General features: G+C 45.6%; 1 protein-coding gene across 3 annotated transcripts in view; it reads left to right on the top strand.

The window, feature by feature from the left end:
* dok7b (docking protein 7b) overlaps nucleotides 1-26,465 on the top strand; it is a 163,289-nt gene that overhangs the window by 131,121 nt on the left and 5,703 nt on the right. For 2 of the 3 annotated variants that reach the window (XM_085975474.1, XM_085975454.1), the window contains 2 exons: nucleotides 11,938-12,093; nucleotides 20,851-21,153. In XM_085975474.1, the coding sequence (XP_085831600.1) occupies nucleotides 11,938-12,093; nucleotides 20,851-20,990 (296 nt within the window). In that variant the 3' untranslated portion in view covers nucleotides 20,991-21,153. The remainder of the gene's footprint in view (nucleotides 1-11,937; nucleotides 12,094-20,850; nucleotides 21,154-26,465) is intronic. The other variant, XM_085975463.1, reaches the window with a different exon arrangement.

The raw sequence follows: 26,465 nt of genomic DNA on the forward strand, positions 1-26,465 counted from the left end.
ACATGCAAACCCGAAATTTTTCAAAGCCAGACCGGTACCTTATGCGATACGACCTACTGTGGAAGCTGAGCTGGAAGGGCTAGAACGTTCAGGAGTACTGTCTAAGGTAGACTGGAGTGAGTGGGCCACGCCCATTGTTCCCGTCATGAAGCGCTCATCGAGCAACAAGGCGGGGGAACCAGGGAAGGTTCGCATCTGTGGAGATTTCAAGATCACTGTTAATCCAGTGCTTCACACGGTGCAGTATCCGCTTCCGCGGATTAAGGATATCTTCGCTTCGTTGTCTGGCGGGAAACACTTCACCAAGATAGACCTGGCGCAGGCGTACTTACAGATGGAAGTTGAGGAAGAGTCACGCCAGTATCTCACGATCAACACGCATAGTTTTTGGAGGGGCATCGGCTCCAGCAATTTGGCAGAGGGCCATGGAGCAGGTATTACAGGGAATTCCAGGCACACAATGTTACCTGGACGATATTCTGATTACAGGAGATGATGACGAGGAACACCTTGCAAATTTGGAACTGGTGCTCACCAGATTGAAAGAATATGGACTTCGAGTTAATCGCCAGAAATGTGAGTTCTTTCAGAAGCGGATCTCGTACTGTGGTCATGTCATTGACCAGGAGGGGCTTCATAACTCTCCTGACAAGATCGAAGCTGTTGTGAAGGCTCCCGCTCCGGATAATGTATCCCAGTTGAGGTCGTTCCTAGGGTTGATGAACTATTACCATAAGTTTCTGCCAAATTTATCCACGGTGCTGCACCCGCTGAACGCTCTTTTGCAGAAGGGAGTACCATGGAAGTGGAGCGAGGACTGTAAGAGGGCCTTTCGCAAAAGCAAGGCATTGATCACCTCAGAGGAAGTGTTGGCTCACTTCAACCCAACGCTGCCTATTCGTTTGGCTTGTGATGCTTCTCCATATGGTATTGGGGCAGTACTCTCACACAAGTTGCCAAATGGCCTGGAGAGGCCAGTTGCGTTCGCATCCAGATCATTGACCTCCGCTGAGCGCAACTATGCTCAGATAGATAGGGAGGCTCTCAGCCTTGTGTGGGGAGTAAAGAAGTTTAATCATTACCTGCAGGGCCAAAAGTTTACGCTTCTGACAGACCACCAGCCGTTGGTATCCATTTTTAACCCTAAGAAGGGTGTTTCGGTGATGACAGCACAGAGACTCCAGAGATGGTCCCTTTTCCTAGGGGCACATCAATATCAGATCGAATTCAAAGGTACAAAGCAGCATGGTAATGCTGATGGGCTGTCCTACCTACAGAGGAGGAGGCACCGACGGTTGACCCTGTTGAGTTATTTCACTCGACCATCATCGAATGTTTACCAGTCACCAATGCAAGTATTGAAAGAGAAACCAGGAACGACCGGACACTGTCCCGGGTCTACGAAGTGACAGTGAAGGGATGGCCAGCACATGGTGATCCACTGTTACCGGCATTCTCAGCAAGACGAGAACAGCTGTCCGTCTGTCAAGGAACATTGATGTATGGAACAAGGGTGATTATTCCTCCTAAGTTAAGAGAGAGAGTTCTAAAGGAACTGCATGAAGGTCATCTGGGGGGAGTCAAGATGAAAAGCCTTGCTAGGGCTTATGTGTGGTGGCCGGGTATCGACCAACAGGTAGAGGATCTGACGAAAAGCTGCTCAGGGTGCCAAAAAGTGCAAAATGCACCGCTGCATCCATGGGAATGGCCTTCAACCCCATGGCAACGTGTACATATTGACTTTGCTGGTCCATTCATGGACTCCATGTTTTTAATTGCGGTGGACGCACATTCTAAATGGCCAGAAGTGATTAAGATGACTACCACTACCTCGGAAAAGACGATCGCGGTGCTAAGAACGATATTTGCAAGAAATAGATTGCCAGAACAAATATGTTCAGACAACGGACCGCAGTTCATGTCAGAAGAATTACAGAAATTCATGAAGAAGAATGGGGTGAAACATTATACCTCTGCCCCATATCATCCGGCTACAAACGGGTTGGCCGAGAGATTTGTACAAACGTTCAAAAAAGCAATAAAGGCCATGAGCGAAGATCAGATTCCACTACAACACAAGGTGGACAAATTCCTACTGGCATATCGAAACGCCACTCATGCAGTGACAAACCAAAGTCCTGCCATGATGTTCTATAACAGGAGGTTGCGGTCCAGGTTGGACTTGTTAAAACCAAATGTGCGGAGGGAAGTTGAAAACAAACAGTTCCAGCATATAAATAACAAGACCACTCGGAGTTTCGAAATAGGACAACCAGTGTTAGCTCGACACTATAAAAATGAGAAATGGCAATCTGGAACAATTCGGGCCAGACAAGGACCCCTGATGTACACGGTAGATATTGGTGAAAATGTAATACGGCGTCATGCTGACCAACTGGTAGAATCGAGAACAAGGGTCGAACCCAGGGTTACGGCAGAGACAACCGTGGAAGAAGTTAGTGAACCTGAAGCATCTACCTCAGAAGTGAATGTACCTGAGGATGATGTCCAATCCATAAGAGATCAACTAGATGAGTCACCCCAGCAACGAGAATCAGAGACCCCTGAAAGGCGTTATCCAACTCGAATCAGGAGGCCTCCTCAGAGACTGAATCTTTGAACTGTTTTGCATGAAGTTGTATATATATATATATCTATATGATATTATGTTATGTTAAATGGGGATATAACTGTAAAGCTAAAAAGGGAGGATTGTGGTGTATGTAACCTGTTCCACCTTAGAGTCATAGAGTCATAGATTTATACAGCACGGATAGAGGCCCTTCGGCCCATCGTGTCCGTGCCGGCCATCAAGCCCTGTCTAATCTAATCCCATATTGCAGCATTTGGTCCGTAGCCTTGTATGTTATGGCATTTCAAGTGCTCATCCAAATGCTTCTTCAAAGTTGCGAGGGTTCCTGCCTCCACAACCCTTTCAGGCAGTGAGTTCCAGACTCCAACCACCCTCTGGGTGAAAAAGTTCTTTCTCAAATCCCCTCTAAACCTCCCGCCCTTTACCTTGAATCTATGCCCCCTAGTTATTGATCCCTCTACTAAGGGAAAAAGCTCCTCAGTATCCATCCTATCTATGCCCCTCATAATTTTGTACACCTCAATCATGTCCCCCCTCAGCCTCCTCTGCTCCAAGGAAAACAAACCCAATCTGCCCAGTCTTTCTTCATAGCTGAAGCGCTCCAGCCCTGGTAACATCCTGGAGAATCTCCTCTGCACCCTCTCCAAAGCGATCACATCCTTCCTGTAGTGTGGCAACCAGAACTGCACACAGTATTCCAGCTGTGGCCTAACCAGTGTTTTATACAGCTCCATCATAACCTCCTTGCTCTTATATTCTATGCCTCGGCTAATGAAGGCAAGTATCCCATATGCCTTTTTTACCACCTTATCCACCTGTTCCGCCGCCTTCAGGGATCTGTGTACTTGCACACCCAGATTCTTCTGACCCTCCGTCTTGCCTAGGGTCTTTCCATTCATTGTGTATTCCCTTGCCTTGTTAGTCCCCCCAAAGTGCATCACCTCGCACTTTTCCGGGTTAAATTCCATTTGCCACTGTTCCGCCCATCTGACCAACCCATCTATATCGTCCTGCAGACTGAGGCTACCCTCCTCGCTATTTACCACCCTACCAATTTTTGTATCATCTGCGAACTTACTGATCATACCTTTTACATTCATATCCAAGTCATTAATGTAGACCACAAACAGCAAGGGACCCAACACCGATCCCTGTGGCACCCCACTGGCCACAGGCTTCCAGTCACAAAAACAACCTTCGACCATCACCCTCTGCCTTCTGCCACTAAGCCAGTTTTGTATCCAATGTGCCAAGGCACCCTGGATTCCATGGGCTCTTACCTTCTTGACCAGTCTCCTGTGCGGGACTTTATCGAAGGCCTTACTGAAATCCATGTATACCACATCCACTGCGTTACCCTCATCCACACACCTGGTCACCCCCTCAAAAAATTCAATCAAATTAGTCAGACATGATCTTCCCTTGACAAAGCCATGCTGACTATCCCTGATTAATCCTTGTCTCTCCAAGTGGAGACTAATTCTGTCCCTCAGAATTTTTTCCAATAATTTTCCTACCACTGATGTTAGGCTCACTGGCCTGTAGTTCCCTGGTTTTTCCCTACTTCCCTTCTTGAATAATGGTACTACATTAGCAGTTCTCCAGTCCTCTGGCACATCCCCTGTGGCCAGAGAGGTCCTGAATATATGTGTTAGAGCCCCCGCAATCTCTTCCTTTGCCTCACACAGCAGCCTGGGATACATTTCATCCGGGCCTGGGGATTTATCCATTTTTAGGCCTGCTAAAACCGCCAATACCTCCTCCCTCTCGATGTTAATATGTTCGAGCATATCACAGTCCCCCCGCTCTATTTCTATGTCTACATCGTCCTCCTCCATAGTGAAAACAGATGCAAAAAATTCATTTAGAACCCCTCCTACATCTTCCGGCTCCACACACAGATTGCCACTTTTGTCCCTAATGGGCCCTATTTTTTCCCTAGTTATCCTCTTACCCTTAATATACTTATAAAACATCTTAGGATTTTCCTTTATTTTGCTCGCCAGTGTTATTTCATGGCCCCTCCTTGATCTCCTAATTTCTTTTTTAAGTATCCCCCTGCACTTTTTGTACTCCTCTAGGGCTTCCTCCATCTTTAGCCTTTTCACAGAATCACAGAAACCTCACAGTGCAGATAGAGGCCATTTCGGCCCATCGAGCCTGCACATATCCCACCCGATCCCCGTAACCCCTACACCAACACATATCCCACCCTATCCCCGTAACCCCACGTATTTAATCCCCCTAACACTAAGGGTCAATTTATCATAGCCAATCAACCTAACCCGCACATCTTTGGACTGTGGGAGGAAACCGGAGCACCCGGAGGAAACCCACGCAAACACGGGGAGACTGTCCACACAGACAGTCGCCCGAGGCCGGATTCGAACCCGGGTCCCTGGCGCTGTGAGGCAACAGTGCTAACCACTATGCCACCGTGCTGCCCTGCAGGGATTTGCTGGGCAGTTCAGCCCTGACCTCCGAATAGTAAAGACCTGTTAAAAGTTATTCTTGTGGTCTGTGTCCAGTGATTTATAATAAGCATAACTGGGACACACAGACTTAACAGGTGGAAGCGGAGACACTCAATGTTTTCAAGGGGAGACTGGATAGGCACTTGAGGGAAATAAACTTGCAGGGCTACGGGGATAGAGCGGGGGAATGGAACTGTCAGGATTGCTCTACAGAGAACACCGGACATCTCGACCCCTCCAAGTCCTTCAGCCCGACGGTCCGCCTCGCTAACTTGGCATGGTTTGGAGCCGTCAGGAATCCCACACTTCAGGGATAAAAATAGGGATTAGGCTAAAAACTGCCTGTTAACTACCTTTTGTATCTGCCAAAAGCCCTCCTTTTTTTCCTAATCCATTCTCGTATATCCCCTGACATCCAAGGTTCCCTGTGGTTTTTGGAACCACCCTTGACCTTTACGGGAACATGTTGCCATTGTATGATCTCAATCTCCCTTCTGAAAGCCTCCCATTGCTCCGATGCGGATTTTCCTACAAGTAGCTGATCCCAGTCCATTTTGGCCAGATCCTGCCTTATCCTATTAAAATCGGCCTTCCCCCAATTTAGAACCTTTATTTCCGGCCCATCCCTGTCCTTTTCCATGACCACCTTAAATCTCACCATATTATGGTCACTGTCACCAAAGTGCTCACCTACTAGCACTTTTTCCACTTGGCCGGCCACATTCCCTAGAATTAGGTCCAGTACTGCCCCCTCTCTTGTAGGACTTTCTACATGCTGGCTGAAAAAGCTCTCCTGGATGCACTTTAAGAATTCTACACCCTCTGAGCCTTTCACACTTTGACTATCCCAGTTAATATTGGGGAAGTTGAAATCCCCCATTATTATTACCCTATTATTTGCACATTTCTCTGAGATTTGCCTACATATCTGTTCCTCTATCTCCCCCTGACTGTTTGGAGGCCTATAGTACACTCCCAGCAAAGTGCTTGCCCCCTTTTTGTTTTTAAACTCCACCCATATGGCCTCATTAGAGGAACCTGCTAATATATCATCCCTCCTTACTGCAGTAATTGACTCCTTAATTAATATTGCGACACCCCCTCCTCTTTTACCTCCCCCTCTGTCTCGCCTGAAGATTCTGTACCCCGGAATATTGAGCTGCCAGTCTTGCCCCTCCCTCAACCATGTCTCCGTGATAGCAACAATATCATACTCCCATGTGTTTATCAACACCTTCAGTTCATCCACCTTATTTGCAAGAGAACTACCTTAAGAGATGTACTACTTTCTCTTGGCTGCTGTATACTGTAATACCGGTGGTGACCACACCGGTATATAAATGTTGTGTAGGGATTTGCTGGGCAGTTCAGCCCTGACCTCCGAATAGTAAAGACCTGTTAAAAGTTATTCTTGTGGTCTGTGTCCAGTGATTTATAATAAGCATAACTGGGACACACAGACTTAACAGGTGGAAGCGGAGACACTCAATGTTTTCAAGGGGAGACTGGATAGGCACTTGAGGGAAATAAACTTGCAGGGCTACGGGGATAGAGCGGGGGAATGGAACTGTCTGGATTGCTCTACAGAGAACACCGGACATCTCGACCCCTCCAAGTCCTTCAGCCCGACGGTCCGCCTCGCTAACTTGGCATGGTTTGGAGCCGTCAGGAATCCCACACTTCAGGGATAAAAATAGGGATTAGGCTAAAAACTGCCTGTTAACTACCTGTTAACAGGCAGTTAATTGGCACTAATCCCCTTCCCGCCTCGGGGAGGCGGGTCCCAGCACAGGTTGGGTATCCGCCTCCTTTGAAACTGGCATGGGGGCGGGTTGGGTTCCTGCCCCCCGATTTCGCCATTTAACGCCTCCAATCCCACCTCAATGGCCCAATGAAAATCGAGCCCTATGATTCTATGACTGTGTGTGGAAATAGTGCTTCCTAATTTCGCTCCTGAGCGGCCGAGCATTAATTTTAAGATTGTCCCTTTGCTCTTGATTCCCCCATCAGAGGAAATAGTTTCTCCGTATCTACCCTATCAAAGTCTTAAAAGCATTTTACACACCTCGATTGGATCAGCCCTCGATCTCCCATAGTTAAGGGAATACAAGCCAAGTTTATGCAACCTGTCCTCATAATTTAACCCAGTAAACCTGGTGCATTTAATGCAAAGCATTCAGTAGGCCGCTCCCAGACCAGGTTTCAGTAGAATCTTACAGCACAGATGGAGGCCATTTGACCCATCGTGCCTGTGCCGGCTCTTTGAAAGAGCTCTCCAATTAGTCCCACTCCCCCCAGCTCATTCCCCAGAGCCCTGTAATTTTCTCCCCTTCAAGTATTTATCCGATTCTCTTTTTGAAATTTTTTTTTTATTCGTTCCCGGGATGTGGGCGTCGCTGGCAAGGCCAGCATTTATTGCCCATCCCTAATTGCCCTTGGGAAGGTGGTGGTGAGCTGCCTTCTTAAACCGCTACAGTTTGTGTGAAGGTACTCCCACAGTGCTGTTAGGGAAGGAGTTCCAGGATTTTGACCCAGCGACGATGAAGGAACGGCGATATATTTCCAAGTTAGGATGGTGTGTAACTTGGAGGGGAACTTGGAGGTGGTGGTGTTCCCATGCGCCTGCTGCCCTTGTCCTTCTCGGTGGTCATAGGTTTGGGAGGTGCTGCCGAATAAGCCGTGGCAAGTTGCTTCAATGCATGTTGTAGATGGTACACACTGCAGCCCAGGTGTGCTGGTGGTGGAGGGGGTGAATGTTTAAGGTGGTGGATGGGGTGCCAATCAAGTGGGCTGCTTTGCCCTGGATGGTGTCATGTTTGTTGAGTGTTGTTGGAGCTGCACTCATCCAGGCAAGTGGAGAGTATTCTATCACACTTCTTACTTGTGCCTTGTAGATGGGGAGTCAGGAGGTGAGACACTCGCCGCAGAATACCCAGCCTCTGACCTGCTCTTGTTGCCACAGTATTTATGTGGCTGGTCCAGTTAATTTTCTGGTCAATGGTGACCCCCAGGATGTTGATGGTGGGGGATTCGGCGATGGTAATGCCGTTGAATGTCAAGGGGTGGTGGTTAGACTCATGCTCGTTGGAGATAGTCATTGCCTGGCACTTGTGTTGCGCAAATGTCACCTGCCACTTATCAGCCCAAGCCTGAACGTCATCCAGGTCTTGCTGCATGCGGGCATGGGCTGCTTTATTATCTGAGGAATTGTGAATGGCGCTGAACACTGTGCAGTCATCAGCGAACATCCCCATTTCTGACCTTATGTTGGAGGGAAGGTCATTGATGAAGCAGCTGAAGATGGTTGGGCCTAGGACACTGCCCTGAGGAACTGGGGCTGTGATGATTGACCTTTAGCAACCACAATCATCTTCCTTTGTGCTAGGTATGACTCCAGCCAGTAGAGAGTTTTCCCCCCGATTCCCATTGATTTCAGTTTTACTAGGGCTCCTTGATGCCCCTTTTTTGATGATGTAACTGGTAGAATAGATAAGGGAGAACCAGTGGATGTGGTGTATTTGGACTTTCAGAAGGCTTTCGATAAGGTCCCGCATAAGAGATTAGCGTGTAAAGTTAAGGCACATGGGATTGGGGGCAAGGTATTGACTTGGATAGAGAACTGGTTGGCAGACAGGAAGCAAAGAGTTGGAATAAACGGGTCTTTTTCCGAGTGGCAGGCAGTGACTAGTGGGGTACTGCAGGGATCGGTGCTAGGACCCCAGTTATTCACAATATATATTAATGATCTAGATGAGGGAACTAGATGTAATATCTCCAAGTTTGCAGATGACACAAAGCTGGGTGGGCGTGTGTGCTGTGAGGAGGCTGCAGAGAAACTCCAGTATGATTTGGACAGGTTGGGTGATTGGGCAGATGCATGGCAGATGCAGTATAATGCGGATAACTGCGAGGTTATCCACTTTGGTGGCAAAAACAGGATGGCAGATTATTATCTGAACGGCAATAGATTGGGAAAAGGGGAAGTGCAATGAGACCTGGGTGTCCTTGTGCACCAGTCGCTGAAGGTAAGCATGCAGGTGCAGCAGGCGGTTAAGAAGGGAAATGGTATGTTGGCCTTCATAGCGAGAGGATTCGAGTACAGGAGCAAGGATGTCTTGCTGCAGTTGTACAGGGCCTTGGTGAGACCACACCTTGAGTATTGTGTGCAGTTTTGGTTGCCTTATCTGAGGAAGAATGTTCTTGCCATGGAGGGAGTGCAGCGAAGATTCACCAGACTGATACCTGGGATGGCAGGAATGAAGTATGAAGAGAGATTGGGTCGATTAGGCTTATATTCACTGGAGTTTAGAAGAATGAGAGGGGATCTCATTGAAACTTATAAAATTCTAACAGGACTAGACTGACTAGATGCAGGAAGGATGTTCCCGATGGCGAGGGAGTCCAGAACCAGGGGTCACAGTCTAAGGATAAGGGGTAAGCCATTTAGGACCGAGATGAGGAGGCATTTCTTCACCCAGAGAGTGGTGAACCTGTGGAATTCTCTACCACAGAAGGCAGTCGAGGCCAATTCATTAAATATATTCAAGAAGGAGTTAGATATATTTCTTAAGGCTAAAGGGATCAAGGGATATGGGGAGAAAGCAGGGACAGGGTACTGAATTTGGATGATCAGCCATGATCGCATTGAATGGTGAAGCAGGCTAGAGGGGCCGAATGGCCTACTCCTGCTCCTATCTTCTATGTTTCTATGCCACACTCGGTCAAATGCTGCCTTGATGTCAAGGGCAGTCACTCTCACCTCACCTCTGGAATTCAGCTCCTTTGCCCATGTTTGGAGCAAGGCTGTAATGAGGTCTGGAACCGGGTGATCTTGGCGGAATCCAAACTGGACATCAGTGAGCAGGTGATTGGTGAGTAAGAGCAGCTTGATAGCACTGTTGATGACACCTTCCATCACTTTGCTAATGATTGAGAGTAGACTGATGTGGCTGTAATTGGCCGGATTGGATTTGTCCTACTTTTTGTGGACAGGACAAACCTGGGCAGTTTTCCACATTGTCGGGTAGATGGCAGTGTTGTGGCTGTACTAGAACAGCTTGGCTAGAGGCGCAGCCAGTTCTGGAGCACAAGTCTTCAGCACGATAGCCGGGATGTTGTCGGGACCCATAGCATTCTGTAGCTGTATCCATTTTGATCAGCCATTTCTTGATATCCCGTGGTGAATTGAATTGGCTGAAGACTGGCTTCTCTGATGGTGGGGACCTTAGGAGTTGGCCGATATGGATCATCCACTTGGCACTTCTGGCTGAAGTTGGTTGCAAACGCTTCAGCCTTGTCTTTTGCACTCACGTGCTGGGCTCCACCATCTTTGAGGATGGGGATATTCATGGAGCCACCTCCTCCCATTAGTTGTTTAATGGTCCACCACCATTCACGACTGGATGTGGCAGGACTGCAGAGCTTTGATCTGATCTGTTGATTGTGGGATCGCTTAGCCCTGTCTGTAGCATAATGCTTCCGCTTTTTAGCATGCATGTAGTCCTGTGTTGCAGCTTCCCCAGGTTGGCACCTAATTTTTAGGTATGCCTGGTGCTGCTCCTGGCATGCTCTTCTACACTCCTTATTGAACCAAGGTTGGTCCCCTGGCTTATTGGTAATGGTAGAGTGAGGGATATGCCGGGCTGTGAGGTTACAGATTGTGGTGGAATACAATTCTGCTACTGCTGATGGCCCACAGCGTCTCATGAATGTCCAGTTTTGAGCTGCTAGATCTGTTGTGAATCTGTCCCATTTAGCACGGTGGTAGTGCCACACAACACGATTGAGAGTGTCCTCAGTGTGAAGATGGGACTTTGTCTTCACAATGACTGTGGGGTGGTCACTGCTACCAATACTGTCATGGACAGATGCATCTGCGACAGGTAGATTGGTGAAGACGAGGACAAGTAGGTTTAACTAACTTGATTCAGTTCTTTGATGAGGTAACAGACAGGGTGGTTGAGGGTAATGCAGTTAACGTGTACATGGATTTCCAAAAGGCGTTCGACAAAGTGCCACGTAATAGGCTTGCCAGCAAAGTTGAAGCCCATGGAATAAAAGGGACAGTGGCAACACGGATATGGAATTGGCTAAGTGACAGGAAACAGAGAGTAGTGGTGAACGGTTGTTTTTCGGACTGGAGGAAGGTATACAGTGGTGTTCCCCAGGGGTTGGTTCTAGGACCACTGCTTTTCTAGATATATATTAAAGACTTGGACGTGGGTGTACAGGGCACAATTTCAAAATTTGCAGATGACACAAAACTTGGAAGTATGATGAACAGTGAGGAGGAGAGTGATAGACCTCAAGAGGACATAGACAGGCTGGAGAAATCAGTGGACACGGGCTCTTGCAGAGAGCCGGCACGGGCTCGACGGGCTGAATGGCCTTCTTCCGTGCTGTAACCATTCTATGATTCTATGATCAGCTATGATCTCATTGAATGGTGAACAGGCTCCAGGCACTAAATGGCCTACTCCTGTTCCTACATTCCTATACTCTTCTGCAAACGTCAATTGATGCGAGGTCAATTGTTAATTTTAAATCTGCGATGGATAGATTTTTGTTCACCAAATGTATTGAGGGATACATTACAACAGTGACTACGCTTTAAAAAAGTACTTCATTGGCTGTAAAGCACTTTGGGACATCCGGTGGTCGTGAAAGGCGCTATATAAATGCAAGTCTTTCTTTATATGGGGCAAAGGTGGGTATATGGAGTTAGGTCGCAGATCAGCCACGATCTCATTGAATTATGGAACAGGCTTGAGGGGCTCAATGGCCTAACTCCTGTTCTTGTGTTCCTACTAATTCATAATCTACTGGAATAAATGTTTTAAAAATTCTCTTAAGTTGCTCCTCTGTGTTCAGCAGGCGGGACGTTTGTTTATCCGCTGGACCTTCCTGGGGCCGACAGATCTCGCTGTGAAGGCGCCACGTATGTCAACATCCCAGTGAGCCCAGCGTCGAAGAAGCAGCTGCATTATATGGAGCTCGAGCTCCAGGAGTCCAGTCCTGCCATTCGAGGTAACTCAGCACAACGGTACCACAGCCCAGTTGTTTACCAAGTGTTGCTTCTTCCCCGCACCACCACCCGCCCCCCCTCCCCAATTAGGGAAATGGATGTTCTTACTTACATAGGATATACGGCACAGAAACAGGCCATTCGGCCCAACCAGTCCAAGCCGGCGTTTATGCTCCACTCGAGCCTCCTCCCGTCTTTCCTCATCTAACTCTATCAACATAACCCTCTATTCCCTTCTCCCTCATATGCTTGTCTAGCCTCCCCTTAAATGCATCTATACTATTCGCTTCAACCGCTCCCTGTGGTAGCGAGTTCCACATTCTCACCACTCTCTGGGTAAAGAAGTTTCTTCTGAATTTCCTATTGGATTTCTTGGTGACTATCTTATATTGATGGCCTCTAGTTATGCTCTTCCCCACAAGTAGAAACATTCTCTCTGTATCCACTCTATCAAAACCTTTCATAATTTTAATTACCTCTATTAGGTCACCCCTCAGCCTTCTTTTTTCAAGAGAAAAGAGACCCAGCCTGTTCATCCTTTCCTGATATGTATACCCTCGCATTTCTGGTATCATCCTTGTAAATCTTCTCTGCACCCTCTCCAGTGCCTCTATATCCTTTTATAATATGGCGACCAGAACTGTACGCAGTACTCCAAGTGTGGTCTAACCAAGGTTCGATACAGGTTTAGCATAACTTCCCTACTTTTCAATTCTATTCCTCTAGAAATAAACCCTAGTGCTTGGTTTGCTTTTTATGGCCTTGCTAACCTGCGTCACAATAAGTAATTACTCAAGAAAATAGGATTCAAAGGCATTAATTAGCTTTCATAGGAATTAAGCACAATGATAACCATTATTACCAATAATCACACATATACAATAAGTTATTGTGTAATTATTATTAATAATCTAACATACTTACGGTACAAGTTCCCGGAGAACTCGCACATCACAGGTTTCAAGCTCAAAGGGTTAACAGCAATTGTGGAATTCTGAAGAATCTATTCTAACGACCACCTTTCAAACCTTACTTTCACTACGCAAGAATCCACCTGTTTCTACATTACAATAGCAAAATACTGCAGATGCTGGCAATCTGAAATAATAACAGAAAACGCTGGAAAAACTCAGCAGGCCAGGCAGCATCCGTGGAGAGAGAAACATAGTCAACGTTTCAGGTCGAAGACCTTTCATCAGAACGGGAAAAAAGCAGGAAAAGGAACAAATTTTAAAGCAAGTTTAGGGGCTGGGAAATGGGGGAGGGGATGAGAGAACAAAAGGGAAGGTCTGTGATAGGATGGCAGGCAGGAGAAGTAAAGAGACATTAAGAGATATTCAAGGCAAGAGGAGATGGTAATGGGACAGGTTAAGAAACAAAGGATGGCTCTAGATGGAGTGTGAATTGCGCTGGCAAAATGAAAGACAGCTGCCATGTGGGAGGGAAGAAAAAAAGGCACGTTTACTAACTGAACATTGCTAACACTCACATAAAAGCCAAAGTTAATACAAAGAATTAGCCCTTTCCTTGCAGTCCCTTCCCCCGCCGTGACGGTCCACATAAAAGGCTGTCGCTAATCATTATTTCATCAGCATTATGTATCTATCTCAATCTATTCTGTCACGCAAATTTGTACCCATTTGTTTTACATAACGTATCATCCCCTGGACTCTAAGATCCTCTAGCTCTTTGTACCTACTGGCGTACAATTTAATGGCACCGGGTATTCTCTGGTCCCTCCCCGTGTAGCACCGCTTGGGGTCGCGGAGTCCCGAGTTCAACTAAGCCAGTCGTGAATAGTTGGGCTTGGCTATTCACTGGCTCACCCAGCTGGGCTATCAGAGGAGCTCCTTGTTAAACTTGATGAGATTGGATGACTGTCTTGCCATTTATATTGCCATTGTCCCAATAGTAAGTAGCTGAACGGGCACTTGTGGTTTTATAAGTTCATAAGCTACAATACTAAGTGGGAGAGTTCGGATAAGTGGGAGGTGAGGGTGTGTTTTTTGCTCTGTTTTATTCCCCACTCCCAGGCTTAGACAGCACTGTGGAGGTGGAGCAGTGAGACGAGTCAACCAAACAGGCTCCACGGACAGTATTCAAGGAGGAGGTTGGTGATCAGCTGGTTGGTTGGTTTTCTTCCTTCTCTTCTCTTTCATACCTTTAAGTTGGTAAGTCCTATTGAATAGTGGTGTGATATTATCATATATATCCGGGCAGGGTCTTCATAACTAATAATAAGAAATTAAATTAATTATATAGAATGGAGCAGGTGATGTGTTACTGTTGCGAGATGTGGGAGCCGTTGAACCCCATTGAGGCTAACGGTGATTACATCTGCGACAAGTGTTTGCTGCTAGAGGAACTCAAGTTCCATGTTATGGAGCTTGAGACCGAGCTTCGGACACTGCGACACATCAGGGAGGGGGAGAAGTTCCTGGACTCTTATGTTTCAGGAGATGGTCACACCTATGAAGTTAATTACTGCAGATGTAGTCCGTGGTCAGGGACAGGACGGTGTGACTACGAGTGAGGAAGGTACAGGGATCCAGGATGTAGTGTTGAAGGAGACGCAGCCCTTGTTCTTGTCCAGCAGGATCGAGGTTCTTACTCCCTGTGAGGGCGGGAGCGGGGACTGCAGGGAGGATGAGCAACCTGGCCACAGCACCGTGGTACAGGGGGCCATTCAAGTGGAGGGAGTAAAAAGAAATGTTGTAGTGGTAGGGGATAGTATCATTAGGGGGATAGATAGGGTTCTCTGCAGTCAAGAGCGGGAGTCCCGAAGGCTGTGTTGCCTGCCTGGTGCCAGGGTTAAGGACATCTCTTCTGGGCTGGAAAGAAACTTGCAGTGGGAGGGGGAGGATCCAGTTGTCGTGGTCCATGTTGGTACAAACGACGTAGATAGGACAAGGAAGATGGTTCTGTTAAAGGAGTATGAGCAGCTAGGGGTCAAATTAAAAAACAGAACCTCAAGGGTAATAATCTCTGGGTTATTACCTGAGCCACGAGCGAATTTGGCTAGGATAAATAAAATTAAAGAGTTAAATGCGTGGCTCAAAGACTGGTGTGGGAGAAATGGGTTTTGTTTCTTGGGACACTGGCACCAGTACTGGGACAGGAGGGAGCTGTTCTGTTGGGACGGACTCCACTTGGCCAGTGCTGGGACTAGAATCCTGGCGAATCATATAACTAGGGCTGTAGAGAGGGCTTTAAACTAATTAGTGGGGGGGAGGTTTCTAGAGAGCAAATAATAGAAATGACAACAGAGAAGGTCATAGACTTAGGTAGCAGTGGGGGAATTAAAAAACAGAATGTGTCAGGAAGGGACAGAAGGTATGGAGTAAAAAGTAAAGTACTAAAAAGGGAAAAAACAGGAACTAAGTGTTACAAAACATATTTGAAAGTTCTTTATCTGAATGCACGTAGCATTCGTAACAAAATGAATGAGTTAACGGCACAAATAATGACATATGGGTATGATCTTGTGGCCATTACAGAAACATGGCTGCAGGGTGACCATGACTGGGAATTAAACATACCAGGTTATTTAACAATCAGGAAGGACAGGCAGGAAGGGAGAGGAGGTGGGGTGGCTATGTTAATAAAGGAAGGAATCACTATAATACAGAGAAATGATATTGGGTCAAAGGAGCAGGATAGTGAAACAGTTTGGGTGGAGGTAAGGAATAATAAGGGGAAAAAAACACTAGTGGGTGTAGTCTATAGGCCTCCGAACAGTTGCAACTCTGTTGGACGGAGTATTAATCAGGAAATAGTTGAGGCTTGTAATAAGGGAACAGCTATAATTATGGGGGATTTTAATTATCATATTAACTGGACAAATCAAATTGGGCAGAGCAGCCTTGAGGAAGAGTTCATTGAGTGTATTAGGGATGGGTTTCTTGAGCAGTATGTAACTGAACCGACCAGGGGGCAAGCAACCTTAGATTTGGTCCTGTGTAATGAGACAGGATTAATTAAAAATGTCCTAGTAAAGGATCCCCTTGGAATGAGTGACCATAACATGGTTGAGTTCCATATTCAATTAGAGGGTGAGAAGGTTGGATCTCAAACAAGCGTGCTGAGCTTGAATAAAGGAGACTATGAAGGTATGAGAGCGGAATTAATTAGAGTGGACTGGGAAAATAGATTAAAGGGTAAGACGGTACATGACCAGTGGTGTACATTTAAGGAGTTATTTTACAACTTCCAAAAAAAATATATTCCACTGAGGAAAAAAGGGTGTAAAAGAAAAGATAGCCATCCGTGGCTAAGTAAAGTAATTAAGGATAGTATCCGACTAAAAACAAGGGCATATAAGGTAGCCAAATCTAGTGGGAGGATGGAAGATTGGGAAGTCTTTAAAAGACAGCAAAAAATAACAAAAAGATTGATTAAGAAAGGGAAGATAGATTATGAAAGTAAATTAGCAAAAAATATAAAAACAGACAGTAAAAGTTTCTATAGTTATATAAAAAGAAAAAGGGTGGCTAAAGTAAATGTTGGTCCCTTAGAGGATGAGACCGGGAAATTAATGGTGGGAAACATGGAGATGGCAAAAACACTGAACAATTATTTTGTATCAGTCTTTACAGTAGAGGACACTAAGAATATCCCAACACTGGACAAACAGGGGGCTCTAGGTGGGGAGGAACTAAATACAATTAAAATCACTAAGGAAGTGGTACTTGGTAAAATAATGGGACTCAAGGCGGATAAATCCCCTGGACCTGATGGCTTGCATCCCAGGGTCTTGAGGGAAGTAGCGGTAGGGATTGTGGATGCATTGGTAATAATTTTCCAAAACTCACTGGACTCAGCAAAGGTCCCGGCAGATTGGAAAACTGCTAATGTAACACCCTTATTTAAAAAGGGTAGTAGGCAGAAGGCTGGAAACTATAGACCTGTTAGCCTAACATCTGTGGTTGGTAAAATGTTAGAGTCCATTATTAAGGAGACAGTAACGGGACATTTGGATAAACATAATTTAATAGGGCAAACTCAGCATGGTTTCATGAAGGGGAAGTCATGTTTAACAAATTTGCTTGAGTTTTTTGAGGAAGTAACATACAGGGTGGATAAAGGGGAACCGGTGGACGTAGTGTATTTAGACTTCCAAAAGGCATTTGACAAGGTGCCACACAAAAGATTATTGTTCAAGATAAAAAATCACGGGATTGGGGGTAATATTCTGGCGTGGGTGGAGGATTGGCTCTCTAACAGAAAGCAGAGAGTTGGGATAAATGGTTCGTTCTCAGATTGGCAACCAGTAACTAGTGGTGTTCCGCAGGGGTCAGTGCTGGGTCCCCAACTCTTTACAATCTATATTAACGATTTGGAGGAGGGGACCGAGTGTAACATATCAAAGTTTGCAGATGATACAAAGATGGGACGGAAAGTAGTGAGTGAGGAGGACATAAAAAACCTGCAAAGGGACATAGACAGGCTAAGTAAGTGGGCAGAGATTTGGCAGATGGAATACAATACTGGAAAGTGTGAGGTTATGCACTTTGGCAGGAAAAATCATAGAGCAAGTTATTATCTTAATGGCAAGAAACTGGAAAGTACTGTAGTACAAAGGGATCTGGGGGTCCTGGTGCACGAAACTCAAAAAGTTAGTATGCAGGTGCAGCAAGTGATTAAGAAGGCCAATGGAATGTTGGCTTTTATTGCTAGGGGGTTGGAATATAAAAACAGGGAGGTATTGCTGCAGTTGTACAAGGTATTGGTGAGGCCGCACCTGGAATACTGCATACAGTTTTGGTGTCCATACTTAAGAAAAGACATACTTGCTCTCGAGTCAGTACAAAGAAGGTTCACTCGGTTAATCCCGGGGATGAGGGGGTGGTCATATGAGGAGAGGTTGAGTAGATTGGGACTCTACTCATTGGAGTTCAGAAGAATGAGAGGCGATCTTATTGAAACATATAAGATTGTGAAGGGGCTTGATCGGGTGGATGCGGTGAGGATGTTCCCAATGATGGGTGAAACTAGAACTAGGGGGCATAATCTTAAAATAAGGGGCTGCTCATTCAAAACTGAGATGAGGAGAAACTTCTTCACTCAGAGGGTGGTAGGTTTGTGGAATTTGCTGCCCCAGAAAGCTGTGGAAGCTACATCATTAAATAAATTTAAAACAGAAATAGATAGTTTCCTAGAAGTAAAGGGAATAAAGGGTTACGGGGAGCGGGCAGGAAATTGGACATGAGTCTGGGTTCGGAATGGTCATGGCCCTGTGGGTAGTGGAGCGGGCCCAGGGGCCGTGTAGCCTTGTTCTGCTCCTACTGTGTTATAATTCTGTTAGATTTCAGGAGATGGTTTTATTCCTGTTCCTGGCTGGGGTGGAGATCGCCTTTACAGAAGGTAAGTACTGTAGAAAATATAGGGACAGAGTGATCTCCTGGAAGAATTTCGATCGCCTAGATGGGTCGGAGAGGAATTTCCCAGATTTTTTTCTCCCAAATTGGCCATTGGGTCTTTATCTGGTTTTTCGCCTCTCCCGGGAGATCACATGGGTTCGGGTGGATGCAGAGTGATAGAAGATTTGAGGTTAGGATCAGATCAGCCATGATCTTATTGAATGGTGGAGCAGGCTCGAGGGGCTGATTGGCCTACTCCTGCTCCTATTTCTTATGTTCTTATGTTCTTATTATGTTCTTACAATACAATACCAGATCCATAAATACATAAGAAAGCATGGACTGAGAAGAGGCCATTCACCTCTTAAAGCCCATTTGTTGGCTGGACCATGTAGTACAGGGCCTTGGTGAGATCACACCTTGAGTATTGTGTGCAGTTTTGGTCGCCTTATCTGAGGAACGATGTTCTTGCCATGGAGGGAGTGCAGCGAAGATTCACCAGACTGATACCTGGGATGGCAGGAATGACGTATGAAGAGAGATTGGGTCGATTAGGCTTATATTCGCTAAAGTTTAGAAGAATGAGAGGGGATCTCATTGAAACTTATAAAATTCTAACAGGACTAGACAGACTAGATGCAGGAAGGATATTCCCGATGGCGGGGGAGTCCAGAACCAGGGGTCACAGTCTAAGGATAAGGGGTAAGCCATTTAGGACTGAGATGAGGAGGAATTTCTTCACCCAGAGAGTGGTGAACCTGTGGAATTCTCTACCACACAGGGCAGTTGAGGCCAATTCATTAAATATATTCAAGAAGGAGTTAGATATATTTCTTAAGGCTAAAGGGATCAAGGGGTATGGGGAGAAAGCAGGGACAGGGTACTGAATTTGGATGATCAGCCATGATCTCATTAAATGGCGGAGCGGGCTCGAGGGGCCGAATGGCCTACTCCTGCTCCTATCTTCTATGTTTCTATGAATTTGCCTTTCATAGATTCCACCAACACACTGAGGGAAGATTCTGTGAAGCTTCTACTGCATAGAATTTACATGCACAGAAACAGGCCATTCGGCCCAACTGGTTCATGCTGGTGTTTATGCTCCACACGAGCCTCCTCCCACCCTACTTCATTGAACCCTATCAGCAGAACCTTCTGTTCCTTTCTCCCTCATGTGTTTATCGAGCTTCCTCTTAAATATATCTATGCTATACTCCTTGTGGTAGCGAGTTCCACAAAGAAGTTCTAGTGCAGCTCTAGGATCTGTAGACTACCTAACATTGTTCGTCTTTGACTAATTAATCTCCATCCAATCACTGTTCCATGATCGCAGGGACTTGGGAGACCATTATGTCCCACAGAGCATTAGATTATCTCTACCCTCACTATGTATGGCAGCCCATGACGGTCAGGAAGCGTTGAATGTTCCTCGCCCTAGGGAGCCTCCCGCATTTGTTTCCTTGTTGAATGCGAGAGGTTGACCTTGCTGGCTTGGGCTTGCCTGACAACACAACTTCCCATTCAGTCTCACCCAGCAGGCTATTGGAATTGTGGTGGGGGGGGGGGGTGGAGGGGAGGGGCTCTTTCTTTAGACCAAGTAGGCAACTTTCAGTCTGAGGTCCTCGAGGAGGAAGTTCAGGTCATCAGTTCTCCACAGGAGTCTTCCTAATGTTTGGTCGGTGGCCAGTTAGTACCTGGTGGCAGAGGCTACCCAAGAGAAGTTGAGTTATGTAGAGTTCATTTTCCATTCCTCAAAAAACCTTATATCCAATGTATCCATCATATTGCACTTAGAAGCGTCAAAGGTAATTTTTTAAAAAGACAGCTGGTTTCTTCCTACTTACAGTCATAATGCTACAAGCCTCGGCCAATTTACAAACTTCCCTCATCGACAACCACTAACCCCTTAGTTGACGTTGGGATGTGCCTCATTCCAGTACTGAGTATTTGAGGCATTTAAAAGGAAACACTTTAGCCTTAGCACCAGAATAATACTTCCGTGCATTACACGCTATAATCATCCCACCTACTACCATGAGCAATGCTGAGGGAGATCCGCTAGTACTGCTTTAGAAGTTGTTATTCAGGGAGGCCGTGCAACCGTTTGTGCTTTGAGTTTGAGAAGTTCTACCTCCGTTTGCTGATGATCACTGACGTAAGAAAACTCACTAAGCACTTGGTTGAGTATAAAACAAGGCTTTAATCAACTGTTTCACAACCATGAGGTTCTAGTTACATCACTAGTTCCTGGTTACAAAAATGTCCTGGGCAAGCTGGGCCCACGCCTGAGTATTTATACTCCTTGGACAGCGCCACCAGCTGGCCGCCCAGTGTTATTTCATGAGTCATTTCTTCATGATGATAAGATTCATGACGATCACCTTCACCCGTCTCCCGTAGGGGCAAGCTCTTCCAAGTACGCACAGATCGATATTGCGGCCACGGAAACGGCACACAAGGTGGGAACTCAACACGCCCAGCACCGGGAGGAGCGGTTACAGGAGCTGGAACAAAAGAGGAAAGGGGCAGCGCCGCAGTGACCCAGCGAGGCTGCAGGCTCGGCGGAACATTTTTAACTTTCTTTCGTTCAGGACTTGAGCAGTTTAGCAGGTTCAGTCTGGGCCTTGGAGGACAGGCGACGATTCAACTTCCACTTTGACGTTGCTTCTGATGCACCAAGACTCTCTTTTTGATTACGAACAGGTTCGAATGGCTAATCGGACTCGAGTATTTTGTTTAACGTATTGACTGCAAAGAATGTATTTTTGTCTTTTTTTTTTCCTCCGCGCCAGTTTTTTTTTCCCGCCTCGACCCCTCTCCTGAATGCGTTGACTCCTTGCTTGGGGGGGGGGGGGTTAGGGTGCCATGGGTGCAGGTCGCCCTCTGGTACCTCGCCCATTCTTTACAAGTGAGTCTCGGCAGTGCGCACCAGCGGGCTATTCGGCCATAAAGGGGCGGGGGGGGGGGAGCATCGAGGGCGATCCTGATCGTGTAGTCACCCGAAATCCATGGGCGGCTGAATCGCGATCAGGAGTTGATTGCAGCTAACTCAGGCATACCGAGCCCAATTATAATGCACCCCCTACCACCTCCTGGAGCAAAAGGTCCAGGTAACTTTCTCCCTCCCTGATGTCTCGCACTGTCTGCAGCTCGGACTCCAGCTCCTCAACTCGGAGACGAAGTTCCTCGAGCCGCAGACACTTACCGCAGATGTAGTCGCCCTGGACAAAAATGTCCACAAGCTCCCACATATTGCAGCAGCAACACATCTTCTGTTCTCCCATTATTTTATTTGTTTAATTAATTAGTTTAGCTTTAATCAAATTATTTACCCCATTTAGTTTATTAAATTAAGTTTTTAGTTTTTAAAATTTAGTTACGTTATATGTTAACTTAAAACTTAGCCCACAGTCACTATCTTAAAAACTTACCCCACAGTCACTACCAACCACTTACCTGCCTTACCTGTAACGTCACACTGCCGTTTTCTCTTGTTGATGCAGGTCTGTTGCTGCTTTTATACCCGTTCTCGGGCCTCGGTCTGCTCCTGCTCAGGTCCGCCGCCGCTCTGCAGGAGAAGTTAAGAAAAGCAAGCACCTCCTTCCCCCCCTTCACTGAACTCCCACACTTACCAAACTCGCAGTTGTTCACTCTGTGCTGCTGCACTCAGTGCTCAACAGAATCTAATTGGTTCTTAAATGATTCCAGGGATTTCATCCACTGAGTAATCTATCTGACAGTCTGTTCCATGTGTGAAGGACCTCCTGATATTAGTCCTAAATTTACCTTATACCAATTTAAAAACCTGTTTCCCCTTGTCCTACTCTCCTAATGTAACACTCATAAGAACATGAGAAATAGGAGCAGGAGTCGGCCATTTGGCCCGTCGAGCCTGCCCCGCCATACAATAAGATCGTGGCTGATCTCCTATCTCATCTCCACTTTCCTGCAGTATCCCCAGATCCCTTGATTTCCTTAATATTCAAAAATCCATCAATCTCTGTCGTGAATATACTCAACGACTGAGCCTACACAGCCCTCTGGGGTAGAGAATTCCAAAGCTTCACCACCCTCTGAGTGAAGAAATTTCTCCTCATCTCAGTCCGAAATGGCCAACCCCTTATCCTGAGACTATGACCCCTAGTTCCAGACTCCCCAGCCAGGGGAAACAACCTCTCCGCATCTACCCTGTTAAGCTCTCTAAGAATTTTAAACATTTCAGAGATCACCTCTCATTCTTCCAAACGCAAGAGAGTATAGGCCTGTTCCACTCAATCTCTCCTCACAGGACAGCCCTCTGATCCCAGGAATCAATCTAGTGAACATTTGTTGCACTCCCTCTGAAGGCAAGTATATCCTTCCTTATGTAAGGAGACCAAAACTGTACACAGTACTCCAGGTGTGGTCTCGCCAAAGCCCCTATATAATTGCAGCAAGACTTCCTCCCTCTTAACATGCAATAAAGGCCAACCCCTTGCAATAAAGGCCAACATACCATTTGCCTTCCTAATTGCTTGCTACCTGTACATTCACTTTCTGTGTACCAGGACACCCAGGTCCCTCTGAACCTTCTGCCCCCTTTACTTATTTTGCGGCATTCATTGGCCCCCATGCCCAGTTGCCCTAGAGGAGGAGGTGGCGAGCCTCGCACCCGCCCCCCTCCCCCCTTCCTAGTTTGGCATCAACTGCAAATTGGACGTAAAAACAGAAAATGCTGGAGATACTCAGCAGGTCAGGCAGCATCTGTGAAGAGAGAAACAGAGTTAACGTTTCAGGTCGATGACCTTTCGTCAGAACTGGAAAAAAGCAGGAAATGGAACAGATTTTTAAGCAAGTGTAGGAGCTGGGAAATGGGGGAGGGGAATGAAAGAACAAAAGGGAAGGTCTGTGATAGGATAGAAGGCAGGAGAAGTAAAGAGACATTGAGAGATATTCAAGGCAAAAGGAGACGGTAATGGGACAGGTTAAGAAACAATTGCGCTGGCAGAATGAAAGACAGCTGCCATGTGGGAGAGAACAGAAGGCACAAACAAAAAGTGTGGATAAAAAATATATATATGATAGGGGCCGAGGTTATGATCTTCCATTCTGCCAGCGCAATTTACACTTCATCTAGCGCCATCCTTTGTTTCTTACCTGTCCCATTACCATCTCCTCTCGCCTTGAATATCTCTCAATGTCTCTTAACTTCTCCTGCTTTCTATCCTATCAATTCAATTCAATTCAATTCAAATCGCTTTATTGGCATGACAAGGTACATCTTATGTTGCCAAAGCATCGAAAAACATTCATGGTTGTACACAAAAATACAGATCTATCCATACAGTGTATAAACAGATATATCCCTGAGTGTATAAATATACATTCATATAATTTGTATATACTCTTTTCTTATATTTAGTGGTTGTCCCTCTGTTTATGGCAAGCTGTAACATAGTGTGCCGCTAAGGTTACACAATTTCTCTCTTCCCCTAGTAGGTATGGGAGTTTTTGGTCGTCATTCAAATTTCTGAATTCCGGGCATATTTTTGTGAATTTTGGGTAGAAATTCTCCCTTATGCCCTGATATTTTCTACAAGCTGTGAGGAAGTGCATCTCTGTCTCCACCATTCCCTGACTGCAGTGAGAGCATATCCTGTCCTCTCTTGGTAGCCGGGTCTGCCTGTGTCTACCTTTTTCGATCGCCAGGCTATGTTCACTAAGTCTGTACATTGTCAAGGTTTTTCTCAGTTTGCTATCCTTTACCATGGTCAGGTAATCAGCCATGTTGTATTGTCTGTTTAGGGCCAAGTAGCAATTGAGTTTGCTTTGGGTTTTTGTTGTTTCTGCCCAATATGACAGATATTTTTCCTTTTGCTTAGCGACGATTGTGTTGGGTCGAATTCTTTGTGTTACGCTGTCACTGTCCTGGGGCTGGTTATTGTTAGTAGTTACTTCACTGAGTCCCAGGACTAGTTGACTGAGGGTATTCTTCTTTATGGTCCTCTCTTGGCATTTCAGGGCTTCGTAATGATAGCATTGGGGGTTGCTCATTTCTAGGTGTTTCCAAAATTTGGTGGCTCTTTTTTGGATAGTGATTATTAATGGATATTGGCCTAGTTCTGCCCTGCATGCATTGTTTACGGTTTTCCTTTGAGTCCGGAGGATACTTTTACAGAATTCTGCATGTAGGATCTCAATTGGGTGTTTGTCCCATTTTGCAAATTCTTGTTGTGTTAGTGGTCCCCACACCTCACTGCCATAGAGTGCAATTGGTTCAATTACTGAATTAAAAATTTTGAGCCAAATGCTAATTGGGATTTCTATTTGGATTGATTTTTTAATGGCATAGAAAGCCCTTCTTGCTTTCTCTTTCAGTTCATTCAGCCAGATGAAAATTTCCCGTAGAACTGATTTTTAAGCCCAAGTATGTGTAGTTAGTGGTTTGTTCAATTTTGGTTGTTCCTAGTGTGAAATTTATTTTGGGTCCCTGATGTCTGGATCTTTGCTGGAACACAAGGACTTTGGTTTTTTGGGGATTTATTGTCAGGGCCCAGGTCTGGCAGAACGTCTCCAGCAGATCCAGGTTCTGCTGTAGACCCTCCTTAGTTGGTGACAGCAGAACCAGGTCATCTGCATAGAGGAGGAATTTAACCTTGGATTCATATAGGGTGAGGCCGGGTGCTGTAGATTGTTCAAGTAGTTTTGCCAGTTCATTTATGTAAATATTAAAGAGTGTCGGTGAGATGGGCGAGCCCTGCATCACCCCCCACCCCTGTGGGAAGTATTTTGTTTGTTTGTTTCCAATTTTAACTGCACATTTGTTGTTTGTATACATTGATTTAATTACATCATATGTTTTTCCCCCTACCCCGCTTTCGATAAGTTTCAGGAATAAACCGTCGTGCCAGATGGAATCGAAAGCCTTCTGGAAATCTATAAAGCATGCGTAGATTTTGCTTTTGTTTTGATGAACGTGTTTGTCAATTAGGGTCTGTAGGGTGAAGATATGATCTGATGTTCTATAGTTTGGCAGGAATCCAATTTGGCTTTTACTCAAGACATTGTGCTCCTCAAGGAAGTTTATAAGTCTTTTGTTTATGATACTACAGAATACCTTCCCCAGGTTACTGTTTACACAGATGCCTCGATAGTTATTTGGGTCGACTTTGTCCCCACTTTTGTATATGGGTGTTATGAGTCCTTTGTTCCAGATATCAGGGAAGTAACCGACACTCAGAACCAAGTTGAAGAGTTTTAGGATAGCCAGTTTCATTTTATCGTCTGTGTGTTTAATCATCTCGCTTAGTATGCCGTCTGCACCGCAAGCTTTTCCTGGTTGCAGGTCCTTGAGTTTTTCAAATAGTTCTTTTTCTGTTATTATGGAGTCTAGTGGGTTTTGGTTATCTTTTATGGCCATTTCGAGCTTTCCAGTTTTTTGCTTAATTGGTGTTGCTCTGGCCTTAATGTGTTTTTCTGGTATAATTTTTCAAAGTGGTTTTCCCATGTGTCTCCATTTTGAATGGCCAATTCGTCGTGTTGTTTTTTGTGTAATGTATTCCAGTTGTCCCAGAAACAATTGGAATCAATGGATTCCTCAATGGAGCTGAGTGTGTTCTTAATATACTGCTCTTTTTTTGGTTGAGTGTGTTTCTGTATTGTGTTAGTGTCGTAAGGCGTAATTCCTCGTTTTCTGGCTGTCTGTGTTTTTGGTTTGATATTTTTCTAAGTTTTTTCCTCATGTTATGGCAATCTGGGTCAAACCATTTTTCATAGTTTTTTGTTTTGGGTTTGTTCTTGCGAGCTTTCAAGTTTGACCTTGTTGCCAAATTATCAAAAATATTGTTTAGGTTATTCACTGCCCAGTTTACGCCTTCTTTATTGTGAGTGTATATGTTATCCAGAAAGGTGTCCAAGAGAGCTTGAGTTGATTCATTGCTAATTGCTTTCTGGTATTTTTCCGTGCTGTTTTTGGCCCATCTGTACGATTTTTTGGTGTTGTACAGCTTACTGGGTTGTGTTTCTGTGTTGGTTGT

The sequence above is a fragment of the Somniosus microcephalus genome, chromosome 1 (genome assembly GCF_052327205.1).
Source record: "Somniosus microcephalus isolate GS21.2 chromosome 1, FLI_Smic_1.0, whole genome shotgun sequence".
In the NCBI taxonomy this organism is placed as follows: domain Eukaryota; kingdom Metazoa; phylum Chordata; class Chondrichthyes; order Squaliformes; family Somniosidae; genus Somniosus; species Somniosus microcephalus.